This window comes from Cydia pomonella, chromosome 8 (assembly GCF_033807575.1).
Source record: "Cydia pomonella isolate Wapato2018A chromosome 8, ilCydPomo1, whole genome shotgun sequence".
NCBI classification, from domain to species: Eukaryota; Metazoa; Arthropoda; class Insecta; order Lepidoptera; family Tortricidae; genus Cydia; species Cydia pomonella.
This window is the reverse complement of record NC_084710.1, coordinates 18,863,942-18,888,882: the sequence shown is the minus strand read 5'-3', so window position 1 is coordinate 18,888,882 and position 24,941 is coordinate 18,863,942. Positions and strand designations below refer to the sequence as shown.

The window sequence follows — 24,941 nt, the reverse complement described above, 5'->3', positions numbered from 1 at the left end:
ATTAAATTGAACCCTGACCCAAAAATTTAAGTCTTTGGCTGTACGTAGAAGTACAAAGTAAGTTCCGATATACCTTTCCATAAATCGTAAATGTCGTCAAGATCTAAAGAAAATTCTTGAAAATGTGTTTACGAAAGTTAGGGGCTTGAAGCTTTCCAATGACCCAACTAGAATTGTGAACCTTTCTTAGAAAAGATTTAAGGCTCTTGTTAGTTTTTCATCTTCAGATTTACAACTTTCGTAATAGAAAGCAATATATAACTTCTCTGGGGCACTAGCCATCGTAATACATCGACACACGTCAAACGAAAAGAAAAAATGTGCGGGACGAAAGATGCTACGAAAAGTCACGTGACTATTTCCGTAGATTATTTTGTTTTGATTGGCGTTTTCTATTAACGATTGTCACTGTTGTCTAGACCCCTAGCAGAAATTTTATTTTGATTTCTTTTCCCACAGGAGGAAGGATGGAAGCTAAACCGCAACAATTACTACCAAGAAGGCTGGCTGGCGACGGGCAACGTGCGCGGCGTCGTCGGCGTGACTTTCACGTCGTCGCATGCGCGCCGCCCGCACGAGCTGCCAGCGCGCACGAATTACAACTTGCGCGGCCACAGATCTGATGTAAGTTTTTTTAGCTTAGAAAGGGGTACATATAGTTGAGGGAACGCGCAATAATACAAATCATTTAGGAATAACACCAACCCATAAAAAAGAGAGAAGAGCTGACAATATGTACTACCTAAGATTCCTAAGAAAATTAGAGATAAGGACGTCATATAATTTTTTTACGTAGGTATTACGTAGGTTTATGATGTGAATTGAAATTAAGTAATAAAGTACCAAAAGTAATGATATTTCTCTTACAAGATAATGAAATTACATTTCGCTCGCTCATATAACATTAAATTATCTTCAAAATTGTTTATTAACAAAAAATCTCAAACAAGTAACTTATCGCTCAATAAATAACGTGTATACATTCCAAGAAGGCTAAAAAGTTCGCTGGAAAACTCATTATGAGTACCATAAAGTACGCTTAATTGTAGTGGAAAGCGGGAAAAGTGAGGCACCTTTATTAAACACTTGTTGTAAGTTGTCGCCCGTTGCGGTACGTTATATAGCATTCCAGACGCTTAGTGAGGATAGGAATAGAAATATTTGTTTCACGTCAGCAGCTAGAAGAAGGGTAATTTGCTGCTTAAAAACCTTGTGCAAAATCGCATTTTGCTCACTGAGTGAGACAAAATAACATTCAAGTGACCTTTATATTCGAATGTCATTTCAACTTGCGGGGCCTACTACAAGTTCGAAATATTTGGATTCTATTGTCTTTATCCCAAGGTCACGTCATTAGCAAAAAGAAAGAGACAAAAATAAGTGCATACGTAATTCAACGGTATATTGACGGTTTATATTACCCCCAAAATAAGCCAGACCGCATCGTTCCAAAACACTTTCTACGAGTCTTCAATCGTAATAATTAATTAATGAAATAAAAGTTTAAAATTTAATAAAAACACCATATTTTACGTATTTTATTATACAATAAAACAATGAACTTAAAAAAATACGCAGATGTTATGCAAAGTAAATAATTGTACATTTAACGATCACTCCTATAGTTGACAAAGTAGTATCCGCAATTCGGACCGTATCTTACAAAGTTTTTTTTTACAAAAAATCCGTATTATTGTATTGAAATTTCTTTCATTTTGTTTTATTGAGGTAATTAAACTTAATTGTTAGAATACCTTAAGAAAACATGAGTGAAATAGTGATGAAGACGGATTATATTTTTTCAGGTTGTATTTTTACCTTTCAAATATGTTCACACTGCTGTCGTGAAAATTTTTGTGTACTACACGAGATCAAAGTTATTTACATCTCGTGCGCTTTTGAGTCCCTTACTGCGCTCAAGATTCGAAATAAGATTCACTCGTTACGCTCGTGAATCTATTATAGAATCTTTCGCTTGCACGGGACTCAAAATAAGCACTCGAAGAAATATCAAACTTTGTTCTCTTGTTGTACAAATAACTATTTCACCACACCAACTGGTAAAACAAAGGCCAGGCTTGATTGTTCAAAAACGAATAGAAAGTTATATTTTATCCACATGTGGGGCAAATTAATCAGGTGAAAATTTTGAGTTGATTCCTTATGTTAGCTGGTAGAATTAACTTTTATATTATGATTTTTAGTGATAATTTTCTTATTATGTTCATTTGGATTTGATTTGGTTTGGTTTTTTGGTATTTCATAATTAGTATTTTCCTCGCGTTGGTGTGGTGCAAAATTTTGTGTTTCACTCGAAGGCAAAGTTTGTTTAACCCTCTTGCCTTGAAACCCTCGCAACGCTCAGCGAGTGGTTCAATTTTGGAATCTTTCGCTTGCTCGAGTATCAATATTTTGTAATTTTTAATTTATTTAATTAAGAAACAAACAGTCGTTTACAAACAAGTTTTACAAGAATATTTCTTAAATTAAGACCTGGAGTTTCCTTATTGTATATAAATTGCAGTCTATAAAACAACAAACAAAAATAGGTACTAGGTAGTTAAGTTTGAAGGTATAGGTAGACTCACGAGAGCCGGCGGCGCAAGTTTTGTGCACAATTCAGTCAAATTTATTTTATAAGAAATCCTCGCCAATTTTCGTGAATCGACCCGTCCCATAGGTATTGATAATAATTGATAATAAGGTTTAAGTGTAGAAATTTATGAGTAGTGACATATTTATCGGAAAGTGACATAAATAATGAGAAAAAAAAATTATAATTAATTACCGAAAAGCACTTTTTAGCGAATTAACAGAGCAGTTAAACAAATCTAAATTGTTAAGTTTTTCATTTTCGTTAAAAAGTTTAGAAACACGTCTTATAAATACATTTTTTGCATAGCATGTTCGACTAAAGGGAATGGAAAACATTTTTTTTTCTGACACTGGCGCTGACGTCTACGAGGAACTCTCAAATGTATTTGTTGTAGAAGTGAGGGGACATCTAACACATTGTTCATAATTTTGTAAAGTAGGACAGAGTCTACACAGTCTCGTCGACTAGCAAGAGTTTGGAGTTTGTGATGAATCAGCGACTCATTATAGTTAAGGTGAGTATGACCAGTCCTAAAATCGAGGCTTCTAACAAACTTTTTTTGTATTCGTTCCACTCTTTCAATATGAACATTATGATAGGGTTTCCAAACTGCGCAGGCAAATTCGAGGTGGCTGCGAACAAAACTGTTAAAAAGGATTTTGTAAGTGACACTAGTTTTAAATGGCTTTCCGACTCGTAAAATGAAACCTAATTGTTTGTACGCCTTTTTTATAACAGAGTCTAAAACTAAATGAGGTATAAACGATAGTTTCGAGTCCATAACAACTCCAAGATCGCGGATTTGTGTTACTCTACTCAGACGATTGTTGCCTAATGTGAAATCATAGTTTACATTATGTTTTTTCTTTGAGAAATTTATTACGAAACATTTATTCAAGTTTAAATATAAATTATTTTTAGTACAAAATGTCTCAAAATTATTTAAGTCATCTTGGAGCAAATAATAATCTTCAACAGAATTAATTATCACGAGAGATATTAGCACGAGCTGTTAAACAACAACTTTGCCCCCTTGTAAAACAAATAATATTCGTACACAAACGAGACAATTTACATATAAAAAGCGGCCAAGTGCGAGTCGGACTCGCCCATGAAGGGTTCCTTTATGACGTATTAAAAAAAACTACTTAGATCTCGTTCAACATTTTACCACTTTGGACACACATTTTACCACTTTGGTAGTGTCTCTCGCGCAAACTATTCGCTTTAGAAAAAAATTATATTAGAAACCTAAATATCATTTTTGAAGATCTATCCATAGATACCCCACACGTATGGGTTTGATGAAAAAAGTTTTTTTGAGTTTCAGTTCTAAGTATGGGGAGCCCCCAAAATTTATTGTTTTTTTTTCTATTTTTGTGTGAAAATCTTAATGCGGTTCATAGAATACATCCACTTACTAAGTTTGAACAATACAGCTCTTATAGTTTCGGAAAAAAGTGGCTCTGACAGAATCGGACAGACAGACGGACATGACGAATCTATAAGGGTTCCGTTTTATGCCATTTGGCTACGGAACCCTAATAAAACGTAGAAAGAATAAAGTGCCACGAAATGGCTTCGTTTCAGTTTGTTGCTTTGCTTAAAGGATACATTAATCGAAGACTCAGGCAGACAAGTATAATCGAGGTTTTCAATTATACTTCTATTTAGACCTGTCAGGGGCCAAAACCACACAATCATAATTAATCTTTGATTAGCGCTTTCCTTGCTGGCTGATTTTCTGCGTTACTAATGAAGCCTTTTAGTTTGACGCACGTATCCTTCTAGATTTCATTAAACCAATTAGTATGTATCTTGCCACTTTCGACGGCCCTTCACCGGAGCGAAGCGTAACGTTTTATAAGGTTCACGCCGAGCCAAATGTCCGAATAAAAAACCAGAATTCTCCGACGGTGGATATCGCAGAGGCAAATTTTTATCGTGACTATCGTAATTAAGTTCTTGTAGTATAATCAGAAAGTGCCTTACTTTCTGATTAAACGTAGTAGTTGCTATATATATCCATATATCCATAGATAACGTACATACATGACTCTCATGAGTCCCAGGGAATCCTAGAGAATAATTATATACGTTGTTGGTTCTCTACCTCACCTTGCCGTTTATCCAGGTGTCATCCTTAACTTGCTTTAAAACTCAGGGCCCACTATGTACAATCTACCATACCTTACCAAGTAGCCAACTAAATTGTTTTTAAATTTGCTAACTGTTTTGTTATCTATTTGCTTAATTACCCCACCTACTATGCCAACAGCAACATCACATTAAAATTGTAGGCACTCGTATAATGAAAATATGTTTTCATGGGTCTGAACTCTAAATCAGCTCTCATTCGTATGCATGCACCGTTTTCATGGCAATAAGAGCATTCCTAATACAAGGCATGTATGTCGCAATGCCGGCTGGTTGAATTATATATGTGAATGGCCCTTTATGTTGCCTGTTACGAAAACATGTACGTTTAGTATACCTATACTGCATGTAGAGATACACGGATAAAAGATGGACAAAAGAAGTGACTCTATGGAAAGGCCCCGACGTAAAAAGAAAATCAGGACGACCACGAAAGCGATGGAGCGACGACATAGTAGCCACGGCCGGTCAAAGATGGCTAAATAAGGCAAAGGACAGAGACGAATGGAACAAATTGGAGGAGGCCTTTACCCAATAAAGTGGGGTTCCTATCAACTTTTAGTTTGAAAGAAAAAAAAAAACATTAAATTAAGTTGAAATATACTAACCATAATAAGTTTAATTAATAGTATGTACCTAAGTGATAGGAAAATAAAGAGGCTTTTTATATTTATTATTTATTATTATACTGCATGTACGCCTAGGCGCACCGCATATGGGCTGAAATTATCAGAAACTAGCTGATATGAAGATGATTGGTGAAAATTATCCTAATACGTCCTTCAGGTGGATAGACATTCAGACAGATTTATATTCGTATCTATAATATTAGTAAGGATTCAGCATCGAAATATTCTTGTGCGGTGGTGCGCCCTATTGTGTCTTAAAATAGTTAAAATCAGACCAACATACGGCTAAAGATAATTACAGATTACAGCGAGCCGTCGCAGAACGGACTAAGTAAATAAGTCAGATATCGTGAGAAAAGCTTTCCTATGCATAAAATCGTTCCTATGCGTAAATTCCTAAGGCTATTGTCATAAAATAACACCTGGCAAAGATTTTTGCACTAGACTTAAACTAGAATTTGGTGCATGTGTAACGATCTCAAGCAGTTATCATATAAAGTTATTGAAAGATAAAAACACTATCTACTTAGATCGCACGATGACGCCGCACCAGTCCGTGAGGTCAACCTTTATAAATTGATCTCATTCTTTCATCACTCACAGAACGCCATGTACCTTAACCCTTAACACATTCCGTACCGAGCGGCCGCCTAAGTTTAAGAGCACCTGCGGGTATTGTCGTGATGCCTTGGCGGCCGTTAGGCGAGCGCTCGCTATAGATCCACTAGTACTTACGCCGGACCCTAGGGCACTTTTCAATTTAGCCCCGGCAGTGAAAGCGGCATAATCATGTTCTGTAGACGGCCCGGCAGCCTAGAAATACGGGAATGCCGGCACGTCCGCCAGGCACGAAATACCTCCCCTCTTTATTGTCCCGCCTGCGATAACATTTACTCCATTTCGTAAATGATGTATGATTACTTTTTATTTATTTGGGAGCTGGCCTGTTATTCAGGACGGATGAATGACGGCCCGACCTATATTTCTTCTGTCGATCTTATTTATTTAGATGTGTGCGTATATTTATGTATTCGCTTTGCGGTTGCCGGGTAATTTCTCATGGTCATTCCATGTATAAAGGTCCTATATTGGCTCCGATTTCAGTCAGAATAAATCCTGAATAAAATCTGAAACATAATACTTAAATACGAAAACAATAGTCAGTTTATGAGTAGACAGCGATAATTAATAATTTCTGACGTTTTCGTATGGAATAACAAACTTAGTGGTTACATTTTCTTTGGGAATAACACATAACACGGTAAATATGGGATTATTTTCTATTAGACGTTTTATACTTTACCAGCAAAGGCAAACCTACGACCCTAATCTGGCTTGAACTCGCAGAAGTTTTGATTGTGCTCATGTTTTAACTTAGGTACATGGAACTTTTAATGTTTCTTTACAATATTAGGCAAATATTTTATTTATTATATCATCATCATTGTCCCTTGGGCAATGATTTGCTGTGTTAGACAAAGAGAACACACACCATTGAATAAAGTATTTTACAGTACATATGGTGCTACTTTCCCGCACGCGTGCGGGAATGAGCACTTTCCGTGCATATGTCAAAACTTGAACAAGAGATGCTATTCTGGTGCGAGGCTCGACATACATTATGTCCTCGCGCGATAGCCACCACTTCACTACCTACCTCCTCTGATCTTAAAGGCCGTCTCTGGTGTCCAAGGGTGACGGTAATTGCTTTCCATTAGGCGATTAATCTGCTCGATTACCTATATTATAAAAACAACAGTATTTGCTAACTAATAAAGTTCATTCGTTCCAGGTGATCCTAGTGAAATGGAACGAGCCCTACCAGAAGCTAGCTTCGTGCGACAGTTCCGGGGTGATCTTCGTGTGGATCAAGTACGAAGGCCGCTGGAGCATCGAGCTAATCAACGACAGAAGCACGCCCGTCACACACTTCTCCTGGTCACATGACGGCCGCATGGCGCTCATCTGTTACCAGGTCAGTCTAGAGTACTAACAATATAGCTTCGTGCGACGGTTTTGGGGTAATCTTCGTGTGGATCAAGTACGAAGACCGCTGGAGCATAGAGCTCATCAATGATAGAAGTACGCCCGTCTCACAATTCTCTTGGTCGCATGACGGCCGCATGGCGCTCATCTGTTACCAGGTCAGTTTAGAGTAATAACAATGTAGCTTCGTGTGACGGTTTTAGGGTAATCTTCGTGCGGATCGAGTACGAAAGCCGCCGGAGCATAGAGCTCATCAATGATAGAAGTACGCCCGTCTCACAATTCTCTTGGTCGCATGACGGCCGCATGGCGCTCATCTGTTACCAGGTCAGTTTAGAGTAATAACAATGTAGCTTCGTGTGACGGTTTTAGAGTAATCTTCGTGCGGATCGAGTACGAAAGCCGCCGGAGCATAGAGCTCATCAATGATAGAAGTACGCCCGTCATACTATTCTCATGTCAGACGCATGGCGCTTATCTGTTACCATCAGGCCAGTTTAGAGTACTAACAATATAGTGTGGCAAGGTAGACGGTCTTAAACTTACGACACCATCACCAGGTGAAACAGGTGATCTTTGCATATATTGAAAAGGTACGGTCGATTACAAGTACGTATTGTGTTCCTTCCTTATTGTTTACAGTGTTTACACGCCTTTGGGAGGCGCATAGCAACATTGTAACAATGTTCTATCTTAACAGCAAGTTATATTGAGAATTCACCAGTAACACTGTGCTACTAACCCATACTAAACTACCTAATTGAATTGGTTGTAATTAGTTTACATATTGTGTGTTAAATTTCAACACACATTAAGATAAAGGTGATATTTGGATAGTGACCACATCAGCATTGACGCCAGTGACACTGTTGCGGCGTTACTGCTGCGACGTCGACGCGGGCAGTGTCACTGTCAAAATCCTTAATTAATTGACAGTAAAATTGACGGCGACAGTGATAGTGGTTACAGCCGCATTTAGAACGTTCAATTCGTCAGTCATTTTGTCTCATTTAATTGACGTTCGAACCAACATGAAACCTAACTCGCATTGAAGACGCGCCCTACATATGTCGTGAATTAATAGAAGTATGGTTAGAAAACAAGGACGTTCTATATACTCGTATTTATGCATCGTATTAGTAGGCACGATCATGCCATCTACCATACTAAAATCGATTGTCAGTAATTAATAAAAAGAAATCAATAACCGGAAGACCCCATTCGCCCTTCGCTGGTACGTTAGCGTCACCACCACGCAATTAGCTGATGAACCGTAGGTAAACCTTATTTGCAACGGAATAAGGTGTATTAATGGTCACTTTTGCTATTGGTACTTACTACTTATACTTATTTATTCTGTGGCCAAGGCTCGACAAGCTAAGATGTTTGTTTACGCACAGCGATCACGCGAAGCAAGCGGGCCATCAAAGACATTTCAATTCGAATCAGTGGCACTGGCGTTTACTATTTAAAGCTTTTCGGAATCTGTTGAATGGTGATTATTTTGGTGGATGTTATATTTAGATGGCCTTTCGTTTGATACTGTCACGTTACGTGTAGCCGGACATGGGCACCTGTCCATTATAACTTTGTATGGATTTAAGATTGAATTTCAAAATGGCGAAGTGGTTTCGAAAATATTTAAGTTTGTTTTGTTTAAATTTTACTCATTAATGCCGTTGCTGGGCTTTATTAGTTTTTTTTTACTTATCGACGGTAATGGTTGAATTATGATTTCTGATACTAAACTGTAATTTCGTACTTTTTGTGTATGGGCTCCCAAGTCCCAACTCAACTATTATATTCAAAAGCAAACGCTGTAGTCAACTATAAAGAAATTGACCAATCACGTGACGCCGCGGTTCAGTGGAAAAGAGAACAGGAAGAAATCCCTCAAAGGGATAAGTCCGCTTTTGTACGTCGTATTAATTGTATGTTACTTTTAATATGTATTTTTGTACAATAAAGAGTTTACTGCTACCAAAAGACACCAACGTGCGATTATTTCATGTAATATTTATATATTGTGTACGTCTTTTGTACTACTGAGATACTTACCTAATGTTCTTTAATTATTTAGGTTTTATAGAAGACAAAGTATTATAGAAGAGTAGAGTCGTAGAAAAAGTAATGTATACAATAATGGTATAATCAAGCTCTCTATTATTTATTTATTTAAACTTTATTGCACAGTAAAAATATACAGTTACAAAAGGCGGACTTAATGCCACAAGGCATTCTCTACCAGTCAACCTTTGGGCCAAACAGAGAAGCAAAGTTGGTGCGGGGTATGTAAATAACACTAAAAACTTAATTTACAGTACTTACTAAGTTAATGTAAATATAGGTACATATATATAAATGTAATGTGTATTATATCACGATTGTAAAAAATCTACTCTAACTTGTTATATATAGCGCAGCAAAAGTAATTTTTATAGCCCATCTAAACATATTTTAACTTATCCTCCTTGATTCTCAACTTATGGTCAAAGAAATTTCTGTTGATATAAAAGTTGAGGTCAACATGAGTGTCAAAACAGACCTTTTGCCAAGTGCCTTTGTTTGACGATAATAAACGATGTGAACAGGCGTGTAATAACTCAAACGTCTCAAACTAGCTGTATACCTTTGTTCTTATGCGTTACACGAACGCGGGAGAACTGATTGCTCCGGCAAACCAGTCTGTTGTGAACTTCAGAACTAGTAGTAGTAAAACTCTTTATTGTACAAAAATGAAAACAAAAGTGGACATAAAACACTCATCATTAATTAGTACAAAGGCGAACTTATCACTTTAAGGGATCTCTTCCAGTTAACGTTTGAGCAATTGAGGGAGAATTATGTTAAAGGCCGAAATGTTCTGCAGTTTTTTGGCCCAAACCGAACCTTCGGCCGAAACATGATTTTATGCCAAATCCAAAACCGAAACTTCGGTCGGGCCCTACTTAGAATATGTTATCGTATCAAAAATACACACTGTGTATATATCTGTGCTAGCCTTGAGCCGTCAACTCTCCCTCTAGATCGTTTAACGATTGGAATGCCATGCCTCTGCTACCCGAATAGACAAAACAATTTATCTGTGAGCTTGTTACTCGTATAATTTGATCTCAAGACCAATAACAACAATGCGTAGCTGGAGATCTAAAATTAACTGGTGTTAGCTGAGTGCTCTCCTGTTGTGAATAACAGCCGGGTGATTCGACATTTGACCCCGGACTCGGGTTGGGTCGCGTTTACAATACCATCGAGTACCTATTGCGATCGGAAAAGAGAAACAATATACAAGGACCAAAAGAAAGAACGGACGAATAAGTAATGTGCTTTATACTTGGAGGTTATTGTAATACAGTAATAGGTATTTACAATTAGAATTTACACCCTCTAGGTATCCAATTTAGCCTATAATATTTCATATTTTACTCTTTTAATTTTTTTGTATATGCCACTGGAAAAGCGACACTGAACGACTAATCCTTCACATTTATCGCGAGAATTTCGGGAGAAGTTTGCTAAGCCATCAAACCGTTCGAAACTCCATTTCAGATTTAGAGCCTACTTTCCACGGTCTGTAATCAATCGCGAGCTGCGTCAATGAAAATCTGATATTCCGAACTTCGACAGTTTTATATTGAATGATAGCTTTTGAAGTACTTTTTAAAGTTCTAATTTTACGTTTAATGAGTCGTTTACGAGTCATTTTTGATTGATGTAACACGCATTTTGGGCTTTATTCAGAAAACGAAGCGTAGGTACGGTCATAGACTTTAATTTTTGACCAATCTACGGTTCAAGCTAATTTGGTTGGCAATACTAACGCGCTATACGCAAAGTGAACCCTAAATGATTGAACGATTAAAGTCCGTGACTGACTGTACACACTTCAACTGCGCTTGAGAAAGAGCATAACTAATTTTATACCAAAACCATTTAAATGTAGCCCTTCTATAGAAAAAGGACCATCCTAAAAGACACAGACCAGTTTCGTTAGATCTTCCGTGGCACTTTAGTCAGCGTTATTGTACCAAAGTGCTAAAAAACAAAGCGAAACCGATTGTTTTTATTATTAAATTCCACCATAAATAAACACGTTTTTAAACTGAAATAGATAAAATATACGATATATTTAATAAAATACTTACCTACTTACTTAATGGCGCAGGGACCCAAAGTCTAGGCCTCCGACACATACATAAAGTACATGATTATTCCCTAGCAACATTTATCTATTTGATTGCGGCACCAGCGCCTTTTTTGAACCCGCTTTGTGAAATGACACAGATGTCCTGACCCTCCGTGATTTGTCGATCCTCGCCCGGTCTGACAAAACGAATCGTCCCGCACTTCAGTCCTGCTTCACAAAACAATTTGCCTCGACTGTATGCCTCGTCTATAGATCGACCATTTACCTATCTCAGGTGGTTAGTGAAGAAGTTGGAAAGATGATAAAGCACTGGTGGCCTAGCGGTAAGATCGTGCGACTTGCAATCCGGAGGTCGCAGGTTCAAGCTCCGGCTCGTACTGCTAAGTTTTTCGGAACTTATGTAAGAAATATCATTTGATATTTTCCAGTCGCTTTTCCGTAAAGGAAAACATCGTGAGGAAACTGGACTAATCCCTAGGTCTAGTTTTTTTAGCTGTCACAATAGATCACTACCTGGTCGACGTGGCACTCAAAGGCCCGAAACACCAATAATAATAATAATAGGTCTAGTTTACCATCTGCGTTCGAAGCTCAGATGGCAATCGCTTTCGTAAAAACTAGCACATACGCCAATTCGTGGGATTAGTTGCCAAGCGGACCACAGTATCCCATGAGCCGTGGCAAAATGCCGAGTCAATGCGAGGAAGGTGATGGTTAGTAAAGAAGGTGCGCAATGATTTTCTAGTGGAAGGTATCCAAGTTTTGGGACTAAAACTATTTTCTTTCTAAATATTTTTTTACTTACTCAATATAATACAAATCAGCTTCATGCGTCCAAGCGTTCCAACAGTCCGTAGGTGATTATAATAATTGCTTATCTTACTTTAAAAAAATATTCTGCTCAATGGCTTTTACATATTCTCAAAATTTACAGTATATATATAAAGCGATACTATTTATACGTATATTTATGTATACAGGTTCACTTATAGCGATATGTTAGCCTTAGGAATAACTGTAACGACCTCAAAAAGAAGCAATTTATCGGAACTTCGGCACAATAGCAAACACCGCCCGCGGGCGATCAATCCTGCCTCGCAAGGACATAGCCACTTTATTTACTTATAACTCTTATAAGCGTCATGATTAAACAGAGGGAGTTATATAAGAGGTGTAAAGTCTATGAAAAAATTTTTGATTCGACGCACCGCATGTTTTGAAGTAACTGAATTTTTAATAAACTTTTGACAACCACACTGAATGAAAGGTTTGCATAACAGTAACAAAATATATTTCATTTTTCATGCTCTGAAAGTGTGTCGTTGTTGTTCTCAAAAGTGTGCAGAAAATAATACGTTTCTGCTCTAGAGCACTGTAATTTCTATGTACGTTTTCATTCATTTTTTTACCATAAGAAACAAAGAAAAAACAGTGCAATGTTACCGCATAATTTACACACACACAACGAGATCTACTTGTGCAGGAACTTTTTCTAAGACTTTTACACATCTTATATTAATAATAACTCTTTGGTCGTAAGTAAACACTCGATAAAGTTACTATATCGCGTGACCCGGGGGCTACACAAACAGGGAGATTGATGCGAGAGCTCCTGTTGTGTGTCTTGTTTTGTTCTGTGGTAAAAAGCTATCATTTAGTATCCGCGCATCCTTCATTAATCAGCACGCAAAAGGGCGGTGAAGGTATTGTCTGTAGCTCCATTACGGGCAAGTAGCTTGTCTATGGACAGCAACGTGTCCATAGACAAGCTACTTGCCCGTCGGACATTATTAAGAACATTATTAAGAGCAATACACCCACCAAATAATTAAAATGAAAACACATTAACATTCGGTTTGGTTGCTTTTTGCTTAAATTTTCGTCTTTATTTGACAATTTACCAGCTATATTTTTAATATTTTGCCAAGAGCCGCTTGTCAAAGAGAGATAGTAATACAGTATTTTCTTATTTGGGGGTAATTATAATTTTTTTTGTTGTATTTTACTGTCATAACAAAATTGGTTCGCTAGATCGGCCCGATTCGAAGAATGAGATACGATTACGATAAGTTCTGGTTAGATAAGTTCTCATTTAGATATCGTTTGTATGTCGTATAATTGACAGAAACAGCTCGATTCAGGCAACCAATGTCACTTTGACGTTAGAAATATCGTAGATAGATCTTATTGGGATCACAGCGGAATCGAAATAAACGTCAATTTTGACAAGTCGTTTAGTTATCGTTCTTTTATAGATCTTTCCGATGGCCGTACCTTTGTATGGAGAAACGGCCGTCCCCTTTAGATAGATTTAACTCTAATTGCGTTCCGTAGATTTGTCTGCTACGCATGCTACGCCGTACCAGTTTTCCGCTGTAGTAAAGTTGATCGTAGCGATTTGAATAGCAGAGTAATGAAAATACTACTTGGTATTTATTCTGCAATAATTTTCTAACACTTGTAACTGCAAGTATAGAATAAGTATATTATACTGCAGTCGTTCAAATCAATATACCTACAGTAGGCACTCGGTATTCCGGCGCTCTACAATCCGGCATGCCCTGTTATCCGGCAAAAAGCGACTCAGGTGACCCACTCTATAAACTGATATAAAAAAAAAAAACCGTAACCGGCAGTTCAAACAATAAGGGAAAATCACAGGTGCCGGATTACGAGCGCCTACTGTGTATGGATTCGAGCGCTTGCATTATAATATAGGTAATAGAGTTGTTTCCATCTACAAATCTCAGGGCAGAATTGTATCCCAATAAATTATTTTGGATTATAAGAACATGTTAAACTACTTTGGACCTGTAATGACCATATTTTTGTTAATATTGAATTTAAAATATCCATTGGCACACGTCACGAGACCAAACTCGAAACGTCATGGAAGATTCTGATAACGCCACAACTCTCGGATTGACACTGTTGACAGTTAGGCGATAAACAACAAATGACAAATGTCAGTTGACAGTTCGTATCTTTTACGTGTGTATGTAGTTATGTGTCAAACCGTAAACTGTGACGTCACACAATTTTCAAAGAGCGTTTTGGGCGCGAAAGCATCTGTCAAAATATATTTTGTTAATTTAACATATTTAAAGCCGTATTTAGTATAAAAGTTGAATTTTAGGGCAACTTTTAGTTAATATAGAACGTAATACAAGCGTTTCAAAAAATTGGAAACAACCCTATTGTTCTATACTTGTAGTTAAATGTTACAAAATGATTGCAGAATAAATAACAAATAGTATTTTCATTACTCTGTTATTCAAATCGCTACGATCAACTTTGCTACAGCGGAAAACTGCTACGGCGTAGCATTCGTAGCAGACAAATCTACGGAACGCAATGAGAGTAAAATCTATAATATTATAGTCTGGTGAACCAATTGTTATTGACAGTACAATAAAAAAAATTATACTCATCCCCCACATGAGAAAATTACGGTATGAATAAATTTAATTCCAAGTCCATTTAACACCAAAATTTTAATTGCTTATCGTAAAAAAAGAGAAAAACACGTACTGTACAGTACTCTACAGCGTGAGTAATGAAAAAGTTATTTTATTTTAATTGTTTGGTTGGTGTATTGTATTGTATTTAGTGAGAGAACGAAAAATATTACAGCTGCAAGTTTACAAAACTGTTTCTACTTTGTAAATTTCTCTCCACGATTCGAATAATATTTCAATGAAAAGTAAACATCATTTTGTACCTACATTGTATGCTTTTCATCTGAACATTGTTGATTTATTGTCTCAAACAAAATGTACAATTCGTGAAACCAAATCTCATTACATTTTGATCAGCATTTATATTCTCACACTGCAAAGGTCTATATATAATATATAAGCAATGCTTCTATACTCGTATAAGCTTTCCACCGGCTTGCCCATGACAGAACAATTGACCACATTTTCCTTCTAGTCTATATGTAAAAGTATGCTAAACTATGCTCTGAATTTGCGAATTAGAACGCTCGACCATAAATCAAAAAATCAAATATATATAAACCCCTGCAGTGAAACGAATGAACCGATTTAATAAAAAAATGTCTAAGTGGTCACCGCTAGAAAACCTGCTTTAAAAAACCGCATCCAAATCGGTTCACCTGTTTAAGAACTACGGCGCCACATACACACAAGACACATGCACATAATGGTCAAACGTATAACACCTCTCTTCTTGCGACGGAGGTTAAATAGTAGTTAAGTGACTGTTTCATAATGAAAGACATTAAAATACGAGAGTGGGTTTATGAAACAAATGAAATGAGTTTCATAAAAGGATCACACGAGTATTATAATGCTTATTTATATACAGTTACATACACTGCTTTATCTCCATAAATATCATAACATAAGCTTCAACAAAACAACTTACAAACGAATAAAAATACAAACTAAAAGTCAAATGGCGGTAAGGCAAACTTATTCGCGCATGTCACACATCCGTTGTTTTTTTTTTTAATTCAGAGACAACTGACACTTCATATTGAGTAAAACATCATCTCAACTGATATTAAAATAGATCAATTTTCTTTATTTCTCAGAGATGTTCTAAATTTGAATGTAATTAAAGTATCGGTTATCGATACATTAAAGTGAATTATTCCAATGCACCCACAGATACACGTTTGTTAATATAGGCCGTTAGCTTATCATCTCTGAATATATTATAGGGAAGTTATGATATGGATGTAGGTAAAATCATTTTTTTTACCTCAGCGGCAGCGCCTCCTTGACCTATCTCACGTTGCACGTTGTCACATAAGGCTGTCCTATACAAGGCCACCTAAAAGCCTAAAAGTAAGTCGATTAAACTTGTTACGGCGAAGGCCAGGCTAATCCTCAGTCACGTGTACGAGTTATACAATTTCGGGGCCTAGACATGTGACAATCGTTTAATAAAAAACACCAAACGAACCTTACATAATGTATGACAATGATGACGCGACTTTTCGTCGCCTTTGTCATCCCGACACATATTTACAAGCTATTATTTAACTTGCAATGTATGTTTGTACGGGTTAAATCTTGCTAGTTAAATCTGACCCACTTCCCCAATTTTCCAAAATATATAAGTTGGGTGACAATGCAATATTATTCTACCATCTAGCTGAACTGATGATAGAGACAGGAGGTGGCCATAGGAACTCTGTGATGAAACAACGCAACCTAATTGTGTTTGGGTTTATTAAAATTTGTCTCGATGAGTATTAAGTTGCCTGAGGTAAGAAAAGTACAGTAAGCGACAAAAGCTTGTACCAAAAATGAAATTTTTGTCAAAAGCTTATTACTTTTTCATTGGCGTTTATCTTGACTACGGCCCCCGGTCTCTCTGCACGGAGCGTATTTACGTCAATTGTAGTCTTGGGCTTGTTGGTGGACTTTCTGATAACTTATCTTATCAGAATAACTTTACCGTTATTATTAAATTAACATTTCAAAGTTTACTCGATAAGTCGGTACGGTGCCTACCTAGATGTCATTTAGAGTAGTCTGCTTGATAAAATGATCTCATTAGCACTTTATTGGTGCGGGTAAAAAAATCGTCATCTCGTTAAAAATTTGTGATGGTAAGAAACCGACCTACAGGATTTCTTTGTTAGAATTGTTAGTATAGGTTCCGCCCTCTTGTTTTATGTCTTTGAATACACTCCGAGTCTTTAGGGAGATTTATTTAATTAAGAAAAACAGGTTTAAATTAAACATGTGTACTTTACAATTTTGGGAATAAATCAAATTAACTTATCAAATATTTTGGTTTGTGTTTTTTGTAAGTAGTCACACTACAATATTACGAGTATACGTTATAAACTGAAATAGACGTTATATTACTAAAGAAAACGTGACGAAGTCCTCTAATGTTGGTGTATTTAGCATATGATATCTGTTTCAGTTTATTTATTTTACTTTATTAGGTACACTTAACAGATATCGTACAATATCATGAGATATATCGTACATACAATTGCTTATTCTGGCTTAAAAACTAGCACGATGTTTAGAATGAGTAGGTATTTTATTTTAACCGCAGAATTTAAAATAGTACTTTTTAACTAAGAATTCACAACAAGATAGTTTGAGGTCCGAGGAAGGACATAGGATAGTTTTTATTAATCATCATCATCCCACGCAGACAAAGTCGCGGGCAGGAGCTTGTTATAAGATAGTCATAAACAGGCATCGGAGTTTTTGTCGCACGGTAAGACTAATAGCGAGCTATGGAGTCGATATTAGCAATAAAATTTACCTCATATTCATACTCATACTCATTAATTTATTTAATTAGTGATTTTGATTTTAGAAGTCCATGAATGTTTGTAAACTATACTTTAATATTGTCTTTCGGGACATAAATATTACAAATAATAATAGTGAGCATCTTTTTGTATTGATTGATTTATATTAATATATTATTTTTACCTCTTTTAATAACATATTGCTTTTTTTTACGAAATTTCGTTATTTAATCAATACAAAAAAAATGGTAAATATTCTTATTTGTGTTATTTATATATTCAAAGACAAAATTAAAGCTTAGTCTATAATTCGTCAAAGTTCTAGTTCTTGATTATAAAATTATTATCACTTATTAAATGGATGAATGAGTACGAGTATGAATATGAGTTGAATTTTATTGCTAATGTCGACTCCATAGCTCGCTATTAGTGCGATAAAAACTCCGATACCTGGTCATTAAAAGTAAATTTAGAACTAGCAGGGGAGATTACCTTAAAGTTCTTAAACAAACGTACTCGTATATCGCACCCTTCCTATGTGAAACTATTACATTACACGCCGCACTCACCGCAAGGGCGAACTTACAATGGGCGGTTACCCCTCCGATTAATGGCAAGGGTTATTTAATATCTTTGTGGGCGAAGAAATGGAAAATGTTATCTTATGATAACGTTTATAAAGTGGAGGCGGAGGTAACGTAGAATTATTTCAATATACAGTTTTCATCCTTTTAAAACATTTTTAAAACCGCTACCACGATCAGTGAAAACTGCGTCGAAACGTCGGAAATAAAGGTAACAAACGGCCCGATTTTAAAAATGAAATACGGTAACGATAAGTTCTGGTTTAGATAAGTTCTCAATTGGATATCGTTTGTATGTCGTATAATTGACAGAAGCAGCTCGATTCGGGCAACCAATGTCACTTTGACGTTAGAAATATCGTAGATAGATCTTATTGGGATCACAGCGGAATCGAATAAACGTGAATTTTGAAACGTCGTTTAGTTATCGATCTTTTAAAGATCTTTCCAAGAGCTTAAACATGTCTTAATCATTCTTTGAATCGGGCCGAAAATAAATTCGCGATAGAACCGGTTTTTAATGTGTTTCAAATTGTGTTCAAAGGCGGAAATTTTAAATGTTATGTATAGTGCCATCCTGAATATATGTATTAAAAGGACATTTATTTTTGTTTTTTTACAAGTTACACAATACCGGACAATCAACTAAAATTGGCATGCATTCTCTGACTATTACCGAGGAACAGCTGCCAGAAAGCTGGATCTAATAATAAGGTCCCGCCGAGTTTCTCACCGGTCTCGGGGGTGTGGTGTAGGGTTAGAACTGGTGGTAGTTTTTAACATTCATAAGTGTAATGAACACTTTCAAGAATAGTATAGGAAACTGAAAGTACTTGTAAAGACTTGAGCCCTTTAAAGATAACTCTCAAATTATGAACTAAAGTTTTCTAAAAGGCATTGTCTCCACATTTAATTCATGGTTTATGCACAAGTCATTACTATTTGATCCCTGTTTAGCCCAAATGTGAACTGGTAGAGAATGCCTTCTCGCATTAAGTTCGCCTTTTGTACAACTTTTACTGTGCAATTAAGTTAAAAAGTAAATAAATCATTAAAAAATGACAGTGTTCCTTTGTGTAACACGTAGATAAAACATATTGTAAAACTATTTACTAAGGTCATTATTCGAAGATTCGAGGCGTTGACTTTCACTTAATCAAAATTCATTAAAGAACTCGCGACTCAGGACTTAAGAGCAATTCCTAGCTGAGCAACTTTTCAAATCTCGAATTTTTGAAGCTATGTTTCTGTCGCGCTGCGGTGGGCGGGAGCCGGAGCTATCTAAGTGTGAGTGCGCGCACACAGACGCGAGACTCGTGCGCTCGCTCATTGCGCGCCGTTCCGTCGACATCGCCCGCGAGCCAGACGGAATTTATTCTACGCTGCCCGACGCAAGTTGTTTTTGTTGTTACCACGTAATATTGTTTTTCATTTTTATATTATACTGTATCTATTACACCCTAATACCAAACACCCTATCACCTGTACTAAATGTATTTTACACCTATGATGACGAAATAATAAATGATTGATTGATTGATTGATATTAATTACCATATAGGTAAAAACTGCAAAAAATAATGATGTCTCAGCTTCGGTTGTCGTTGTACAGTCAAGTGCAAAAATATGTATCGAAAGAATCGTCTCATAAATATGGTACTACGCTCTTATTACACTGGAATAAGATGCTATGGGATATATTTTTGAGTAAGATGTGTACACCCATATTTTTACACTTGACTGTACCTATCGGTATCAGTAAGTTGGGAGTGATCATGGTGTGTTGTGAAATTTTGTAAGTAGGTATAAATATACCTATGGTTAAACTACAATCTATTTAACTTGTAGTACGATGGGGCTAAACTTGGGCCGCCTTATTGAAGAACGTATCGCAATGACAATCTGGGTAAAGTATGTTGGGATAATGCCGGACAATTTTAGGACCAATTGAGAGAACTCGTGAAAAAATATTTTTTCGAGATCTCAACACGTGACAGATTCTTGAAGTACGTAGCGAATCGTTAAATAATAACCGTAGATTCGGCCTGAATTTTGGTAATCTTCAATATAGAACGGTTTTAGTTTTGTACCTGTGTAAAGATGAGACATACTTTTTTTTAGGATAACGAGTGTTTTGCCATCAAGGGAGAACATTGGATGGTGAAAAAAAGTTGCTTCTAATAGAAAGAGAATAAGGTATCACAAAGAAATAGGTCCGGTGTCTACCCTTTTGTATCCGATCTTAACCCTGATACAAAAATTGGTAAAATTGTGGCTCTCAAACTTTGATACCTATGTCATAAGGCAATTTGATAAGTAAACAATGTGCTAAGAAACCTCTTATTGTAAGGTTTACCCGAAGTAATAAAAAAAACCACTAAAATAATAGATACGTTGCGAAGTTTTGACAATTTAAGATTTCGTGAACTGTACAGGTTTAGGGAAAGTGTAAATGTATTGTTTATTGAATGGAATGTACTGGAAGATATTAAGTACTTAAGTAGGAGGGACAAAAATCAAAATAAAAAATAATCGTGCCCATTCATTTTTAATGAAGGTCGCCAAAAAAATAAGAATCAAACTTAGAACCGTAAAACTACACAACTATAGTGCGGGGCCCCAACTGTGGTCCAGCTAATATGTCAAACAAAACCAACTCGATGGCAACTTAGTTGTGACATCTAGTTTATTATTTGAATATTTTTTCGTTTATTAATGTTCGTACTGCCGAGTGAAGCATTTGACCGATAGGTGGCGCACTTTTTCAACTTAGTCTGTCGCCTCAAAGAAATACCGGTCGGAACGTGTTTGAAAGAACTCCGTAAACTTTTATTCAAAAATACTAGTTAAAGTGAAGTCTGCTACTCAGCGTTGGCTTTATATGGAAGGTAATGATTCTTGCATTAGATTAAAGTTTCATTTGCTGTAGAAATGTACTGATTTAAGAAAATATTTTTTTTTTTATCGTTCTCTTACCCTCGGGTCTCAACTATAGTCCTAATTTTTTCTTAATTTAAACCGAACTTATTTTTGCTGTAGAAAATGATGTCACGGGACAAATTAATGAGAAGAAAAGTTGGGAGGCGGGCATACAAGTGTTATAGTGAAAGGCAAATGGAACATTGCCTTACGGACATCACAAATAAAACCCTAACTCAACGCGAAGCTGCCAAAAAATATAAAATCCTTAGAAGCTCGATAATTTTGAAATTAAAAGGTCTTCGAATGAACAAAGTTAGAGAACCGGGCCGTCTGCGTATTTTGTCAGATGCCGAAGAAGCTGCATTTGTCAAACATGCAAATTAAATTCAAATATCAAACGAAAAGTTACAAAAAAACGGTTGATTCCTCCTCAGAAAGCGATGACGACATCGAAATTCCGTATGCTTCAGACTCGTCCTTGGATCTCTCGAACGAGTTCGCAGATGAACCTGCAGCTGGTATTCCAGATACAGCTGATACGCTACATTCTACGCAGTTTATTCCCAAGCCGGGCGAGTATGTTATAGTGGAATACGAAGGTGGAAGGAGTGGCCGGGACAAGTCAAAACAATCGATAGTGATGGGGCGTATGTAAACTGTTTGACACGTTGTGGACTGTCTTGGAAATAGCCTGAGAAACAGGACTGTATATACTATCCAATGGACAAGATTATCTCCGCAATTAAGGCCCCGACAAAACTAGGCACTAAGCGGGCATTGTTACGTGAACCGGAACTTGACCAAAAAAAAAAAAAACTAATGGTTGATTTTTAATATAATAGTTGAGAGTTAATTATAAAGAACGTTGCTTATTTTTATTTGTTATATTAGTTTTGTTAAGCAATTTAAGAGAATTTGCTAAGAATTAAAGAAATAAGACTATGATTGTGACTATTGTGATACATAATTTGATTAATTAAAACCTGATCTCACTTTAATTGTGTTTTTTGATGTATCTAAACCACGATGTTAAAATAAATCTCTCAAATATAGTCCTAATGTACCATAATACGCGTTTTCAGTACGAATAATAATCTGGCCTATAGTTGGCCACATAACATACAACAATGGTCCAATTTTAATTAAATATAAAAGTAATCATAATAATCATATTTTTTATTTTCACTCATATATATTTATTTAACACGTCTTACTTTATCTAAAAACATAAACGGGGTTTTTATATGTCATTTTATGAACGAGAGGGACAATCTCATACTTGAAATCCGACTAATCCGGACTATAGTTGTGTAGTTTTACGGAAATCAAAAAGACTAAGTAGTTCTTTAAAAAGGTCAAGGTCACTGAGAGCCCATCTTGAAGTATGGAAAATAATTAAAATTGCGATTTTGTTGGTTTAATTTTGCAATATATAGTTGATATACAATCTTTTTTTTTGATAAAATGTACGGATCGTATGTAAAGAGTAAAGTAAATAATTTAATATATAGGAAAAGAGAGCCCTCTTGAAGCATTTTAAGGAAACTAATTTCGAAGCCCTATCTCTATTTTGTATACGAAACTAGCAATGTATGTATGCGTGCACATCTACATATGCATCCGTATGTGTAGGTACTTTATTGCGAAAAATTGCTCATTTGCTATCTATTTTACTCGATTTTGTTATAAATTTCAACATGTATCATCATCCCTATACAATATAAATACTCTTTATTGCACACCTCAATAAAAGAAAACAATCCAAAAGAAAACATACACATAAGCACAGGTAAACAACATGCGGTCTTATCGTTAAAAGGCAACCTTTGGGTTGCGGAAATTAAAAAAATTACATTGTCAGTAACCGTCGCGCTGGTAAGGGTACTGGATAAAAATAATGGTACGAAAGTGTGATCAAGAAAACAATAAATGTGATAATTAAGATCAGTAGGTAAATTGAAGAAAATTTAAAGTTTCATAATCACTGCTGTTTTTTAAATAGGTAAAGATCTGATTGTTTTTGGTCCGATCTTTACCTGGAAGGGTCAAGATCGGATATCGGTCTACAGCAGTGCTAGGTCTGTTAACACAATTAAAAAAATAAACACAGTTTCATCACAATACGCAAAATAAATTACAGAGCGAAGATCGGATAGAAGGAAGAATTCGCGAAATTTACCTTGCTCTCTGTGATTGCACATAGCACAAGCCCGACTCCCTGAGCGACGCGGGGACACTGACAGTCGAGGCGCAATGAAATGGCGTCTTACACAATGTTGGCAACATTAAAAAATAAAGCCAAATTAGGGGGAAATGAATGTCCTACGTTCTTCACCCGCATCCGGTATTTACCCAACATACCTTAATCGTTGAACCGCCGCATTTCAAAATGGCCCTTATTTTGATATCGGCTAGCCGTAATGTAATACGGCGGATTATACAATACGACTGCGATACTTATATATAAATCCCCTCGTCAATGTAATTTCATTAAATTTGCTATCTAGTGGCAAACATCAAAGTAGTTATCTTTTACTTGTGACGCACAAGTGTGAGCAATGTAAAATACTATATTTCGAAAAACAATTGCCTACTACGTAATAAAAGAAAATGTGATTATTAAATTATAATACGAAAGGTGGTCAAATCGCAAAATGCTGTCGTTTTATTTAAAATAATGAAATAATTAGACCAGTTCCGAAAGTACCGGGAAATCCCGGTTCTTTAAAACAGTACCGGTTCTGCAATCCCTAATAAGGATGTTATGCCCATCACTATTCCTTCTGTGTACGTATATTTAGAAACTGTCTCCGCCTCCAATTCGTGCGATAAGGACAACTGCAGCTCGGACCGAAATTCACTCGCAAAAAACTCAAAAATCGAGGTTTCGCTCTCGACTGTTTCCTCCTCCAAAACGCAACTAATCATTATGAAATTTTGGAAATTGCAAGAGGTAGAAATAATCTATGCCGCTATGTTTTGATTTTTTGGATATTTTTTGTCATATTTGTATACTGTGCCTTTTTTTACAGCCAATTCAATTTAGCCGTTTTTGCGATTTTCGAGGCGCTGTATCTTTCTTCAAAATAAAATAATCCAAAAAAGCAAAACATAGCGGCACAGATATTGATGATATTGATCTTATTTGAAAAAATCACTGCTCTAGGTTAAAAATCCAGGGAGGAATCAGTCGAGAGCGTTTGTATGGAATAATCGCAACTAGGAATTCCTCTTAAAAAAGACTCAGAAGTTTTCTAAGCGCAGAATCGCGTAATAACGATTGGATTTCTTCAGATTTAGACTTAAAAAACTCTAGTTCTTACCAGCTCTATTATCTACTGTTCTCCGGGAATAACTTGTCTATTAATCTGTCCACAAACACGTTTTCCTAACGCCCCTGCAACACACGTCAGCCCCAAACTCCGACAATGGGGGCATTGTATAACACTCGGAGCGGACACGTGCTGACTAATTGCGGAATACGACCTGCATTCCTTTATCTTAAGGCCAGGAGGCCTATTCTGTTTTAATGATTTGCTAAAGATTTCATCGTATTTTGATTCGACCTTAGTAAGATGCCTAATGATATCAATATATAACCGATTGTTAAATCAGCATGGCAACTGGGACCAGTTGCTTGTTACGCATAGAATTTTCGGTACTTATCGTG

At 36.3% G+C, this 24,941-nt stretch overlaps 1 protein-coding gene across 3 annotated transcripts in view; it reads left to right on the top strand.

The window, feature by feature from the left end:
* The window catches only part of LOC133520773 (tubby-related protein 4), a 97,311-nt gene that overhangs the window by 23,605 nt on the left and 48,765 nt on the right, over nucleotides 1-24,941 (top strand). For 2 of the 3 annotated variants that reach the window (XM_061855430.1, XM_061855429.1), the window contains exons 2-3: nucleotides 460-624; nucleotides 7,175-7,357. In XM_061855430.1, the coding sequence (XP_061711414.1) occupies nucleotides 460-624; nucleotides 7,175-7,357 (348 nt within the window). Of the gene's footprint in view, nucleotides 1-459; nucleotides 625-7,174; nucleotides 7,358-7,538; nucleotides 7,696-24,941 lie in introns of those variants that run through there. The other variant, XM_061855431.1, reaches the window with a different exon arrangement.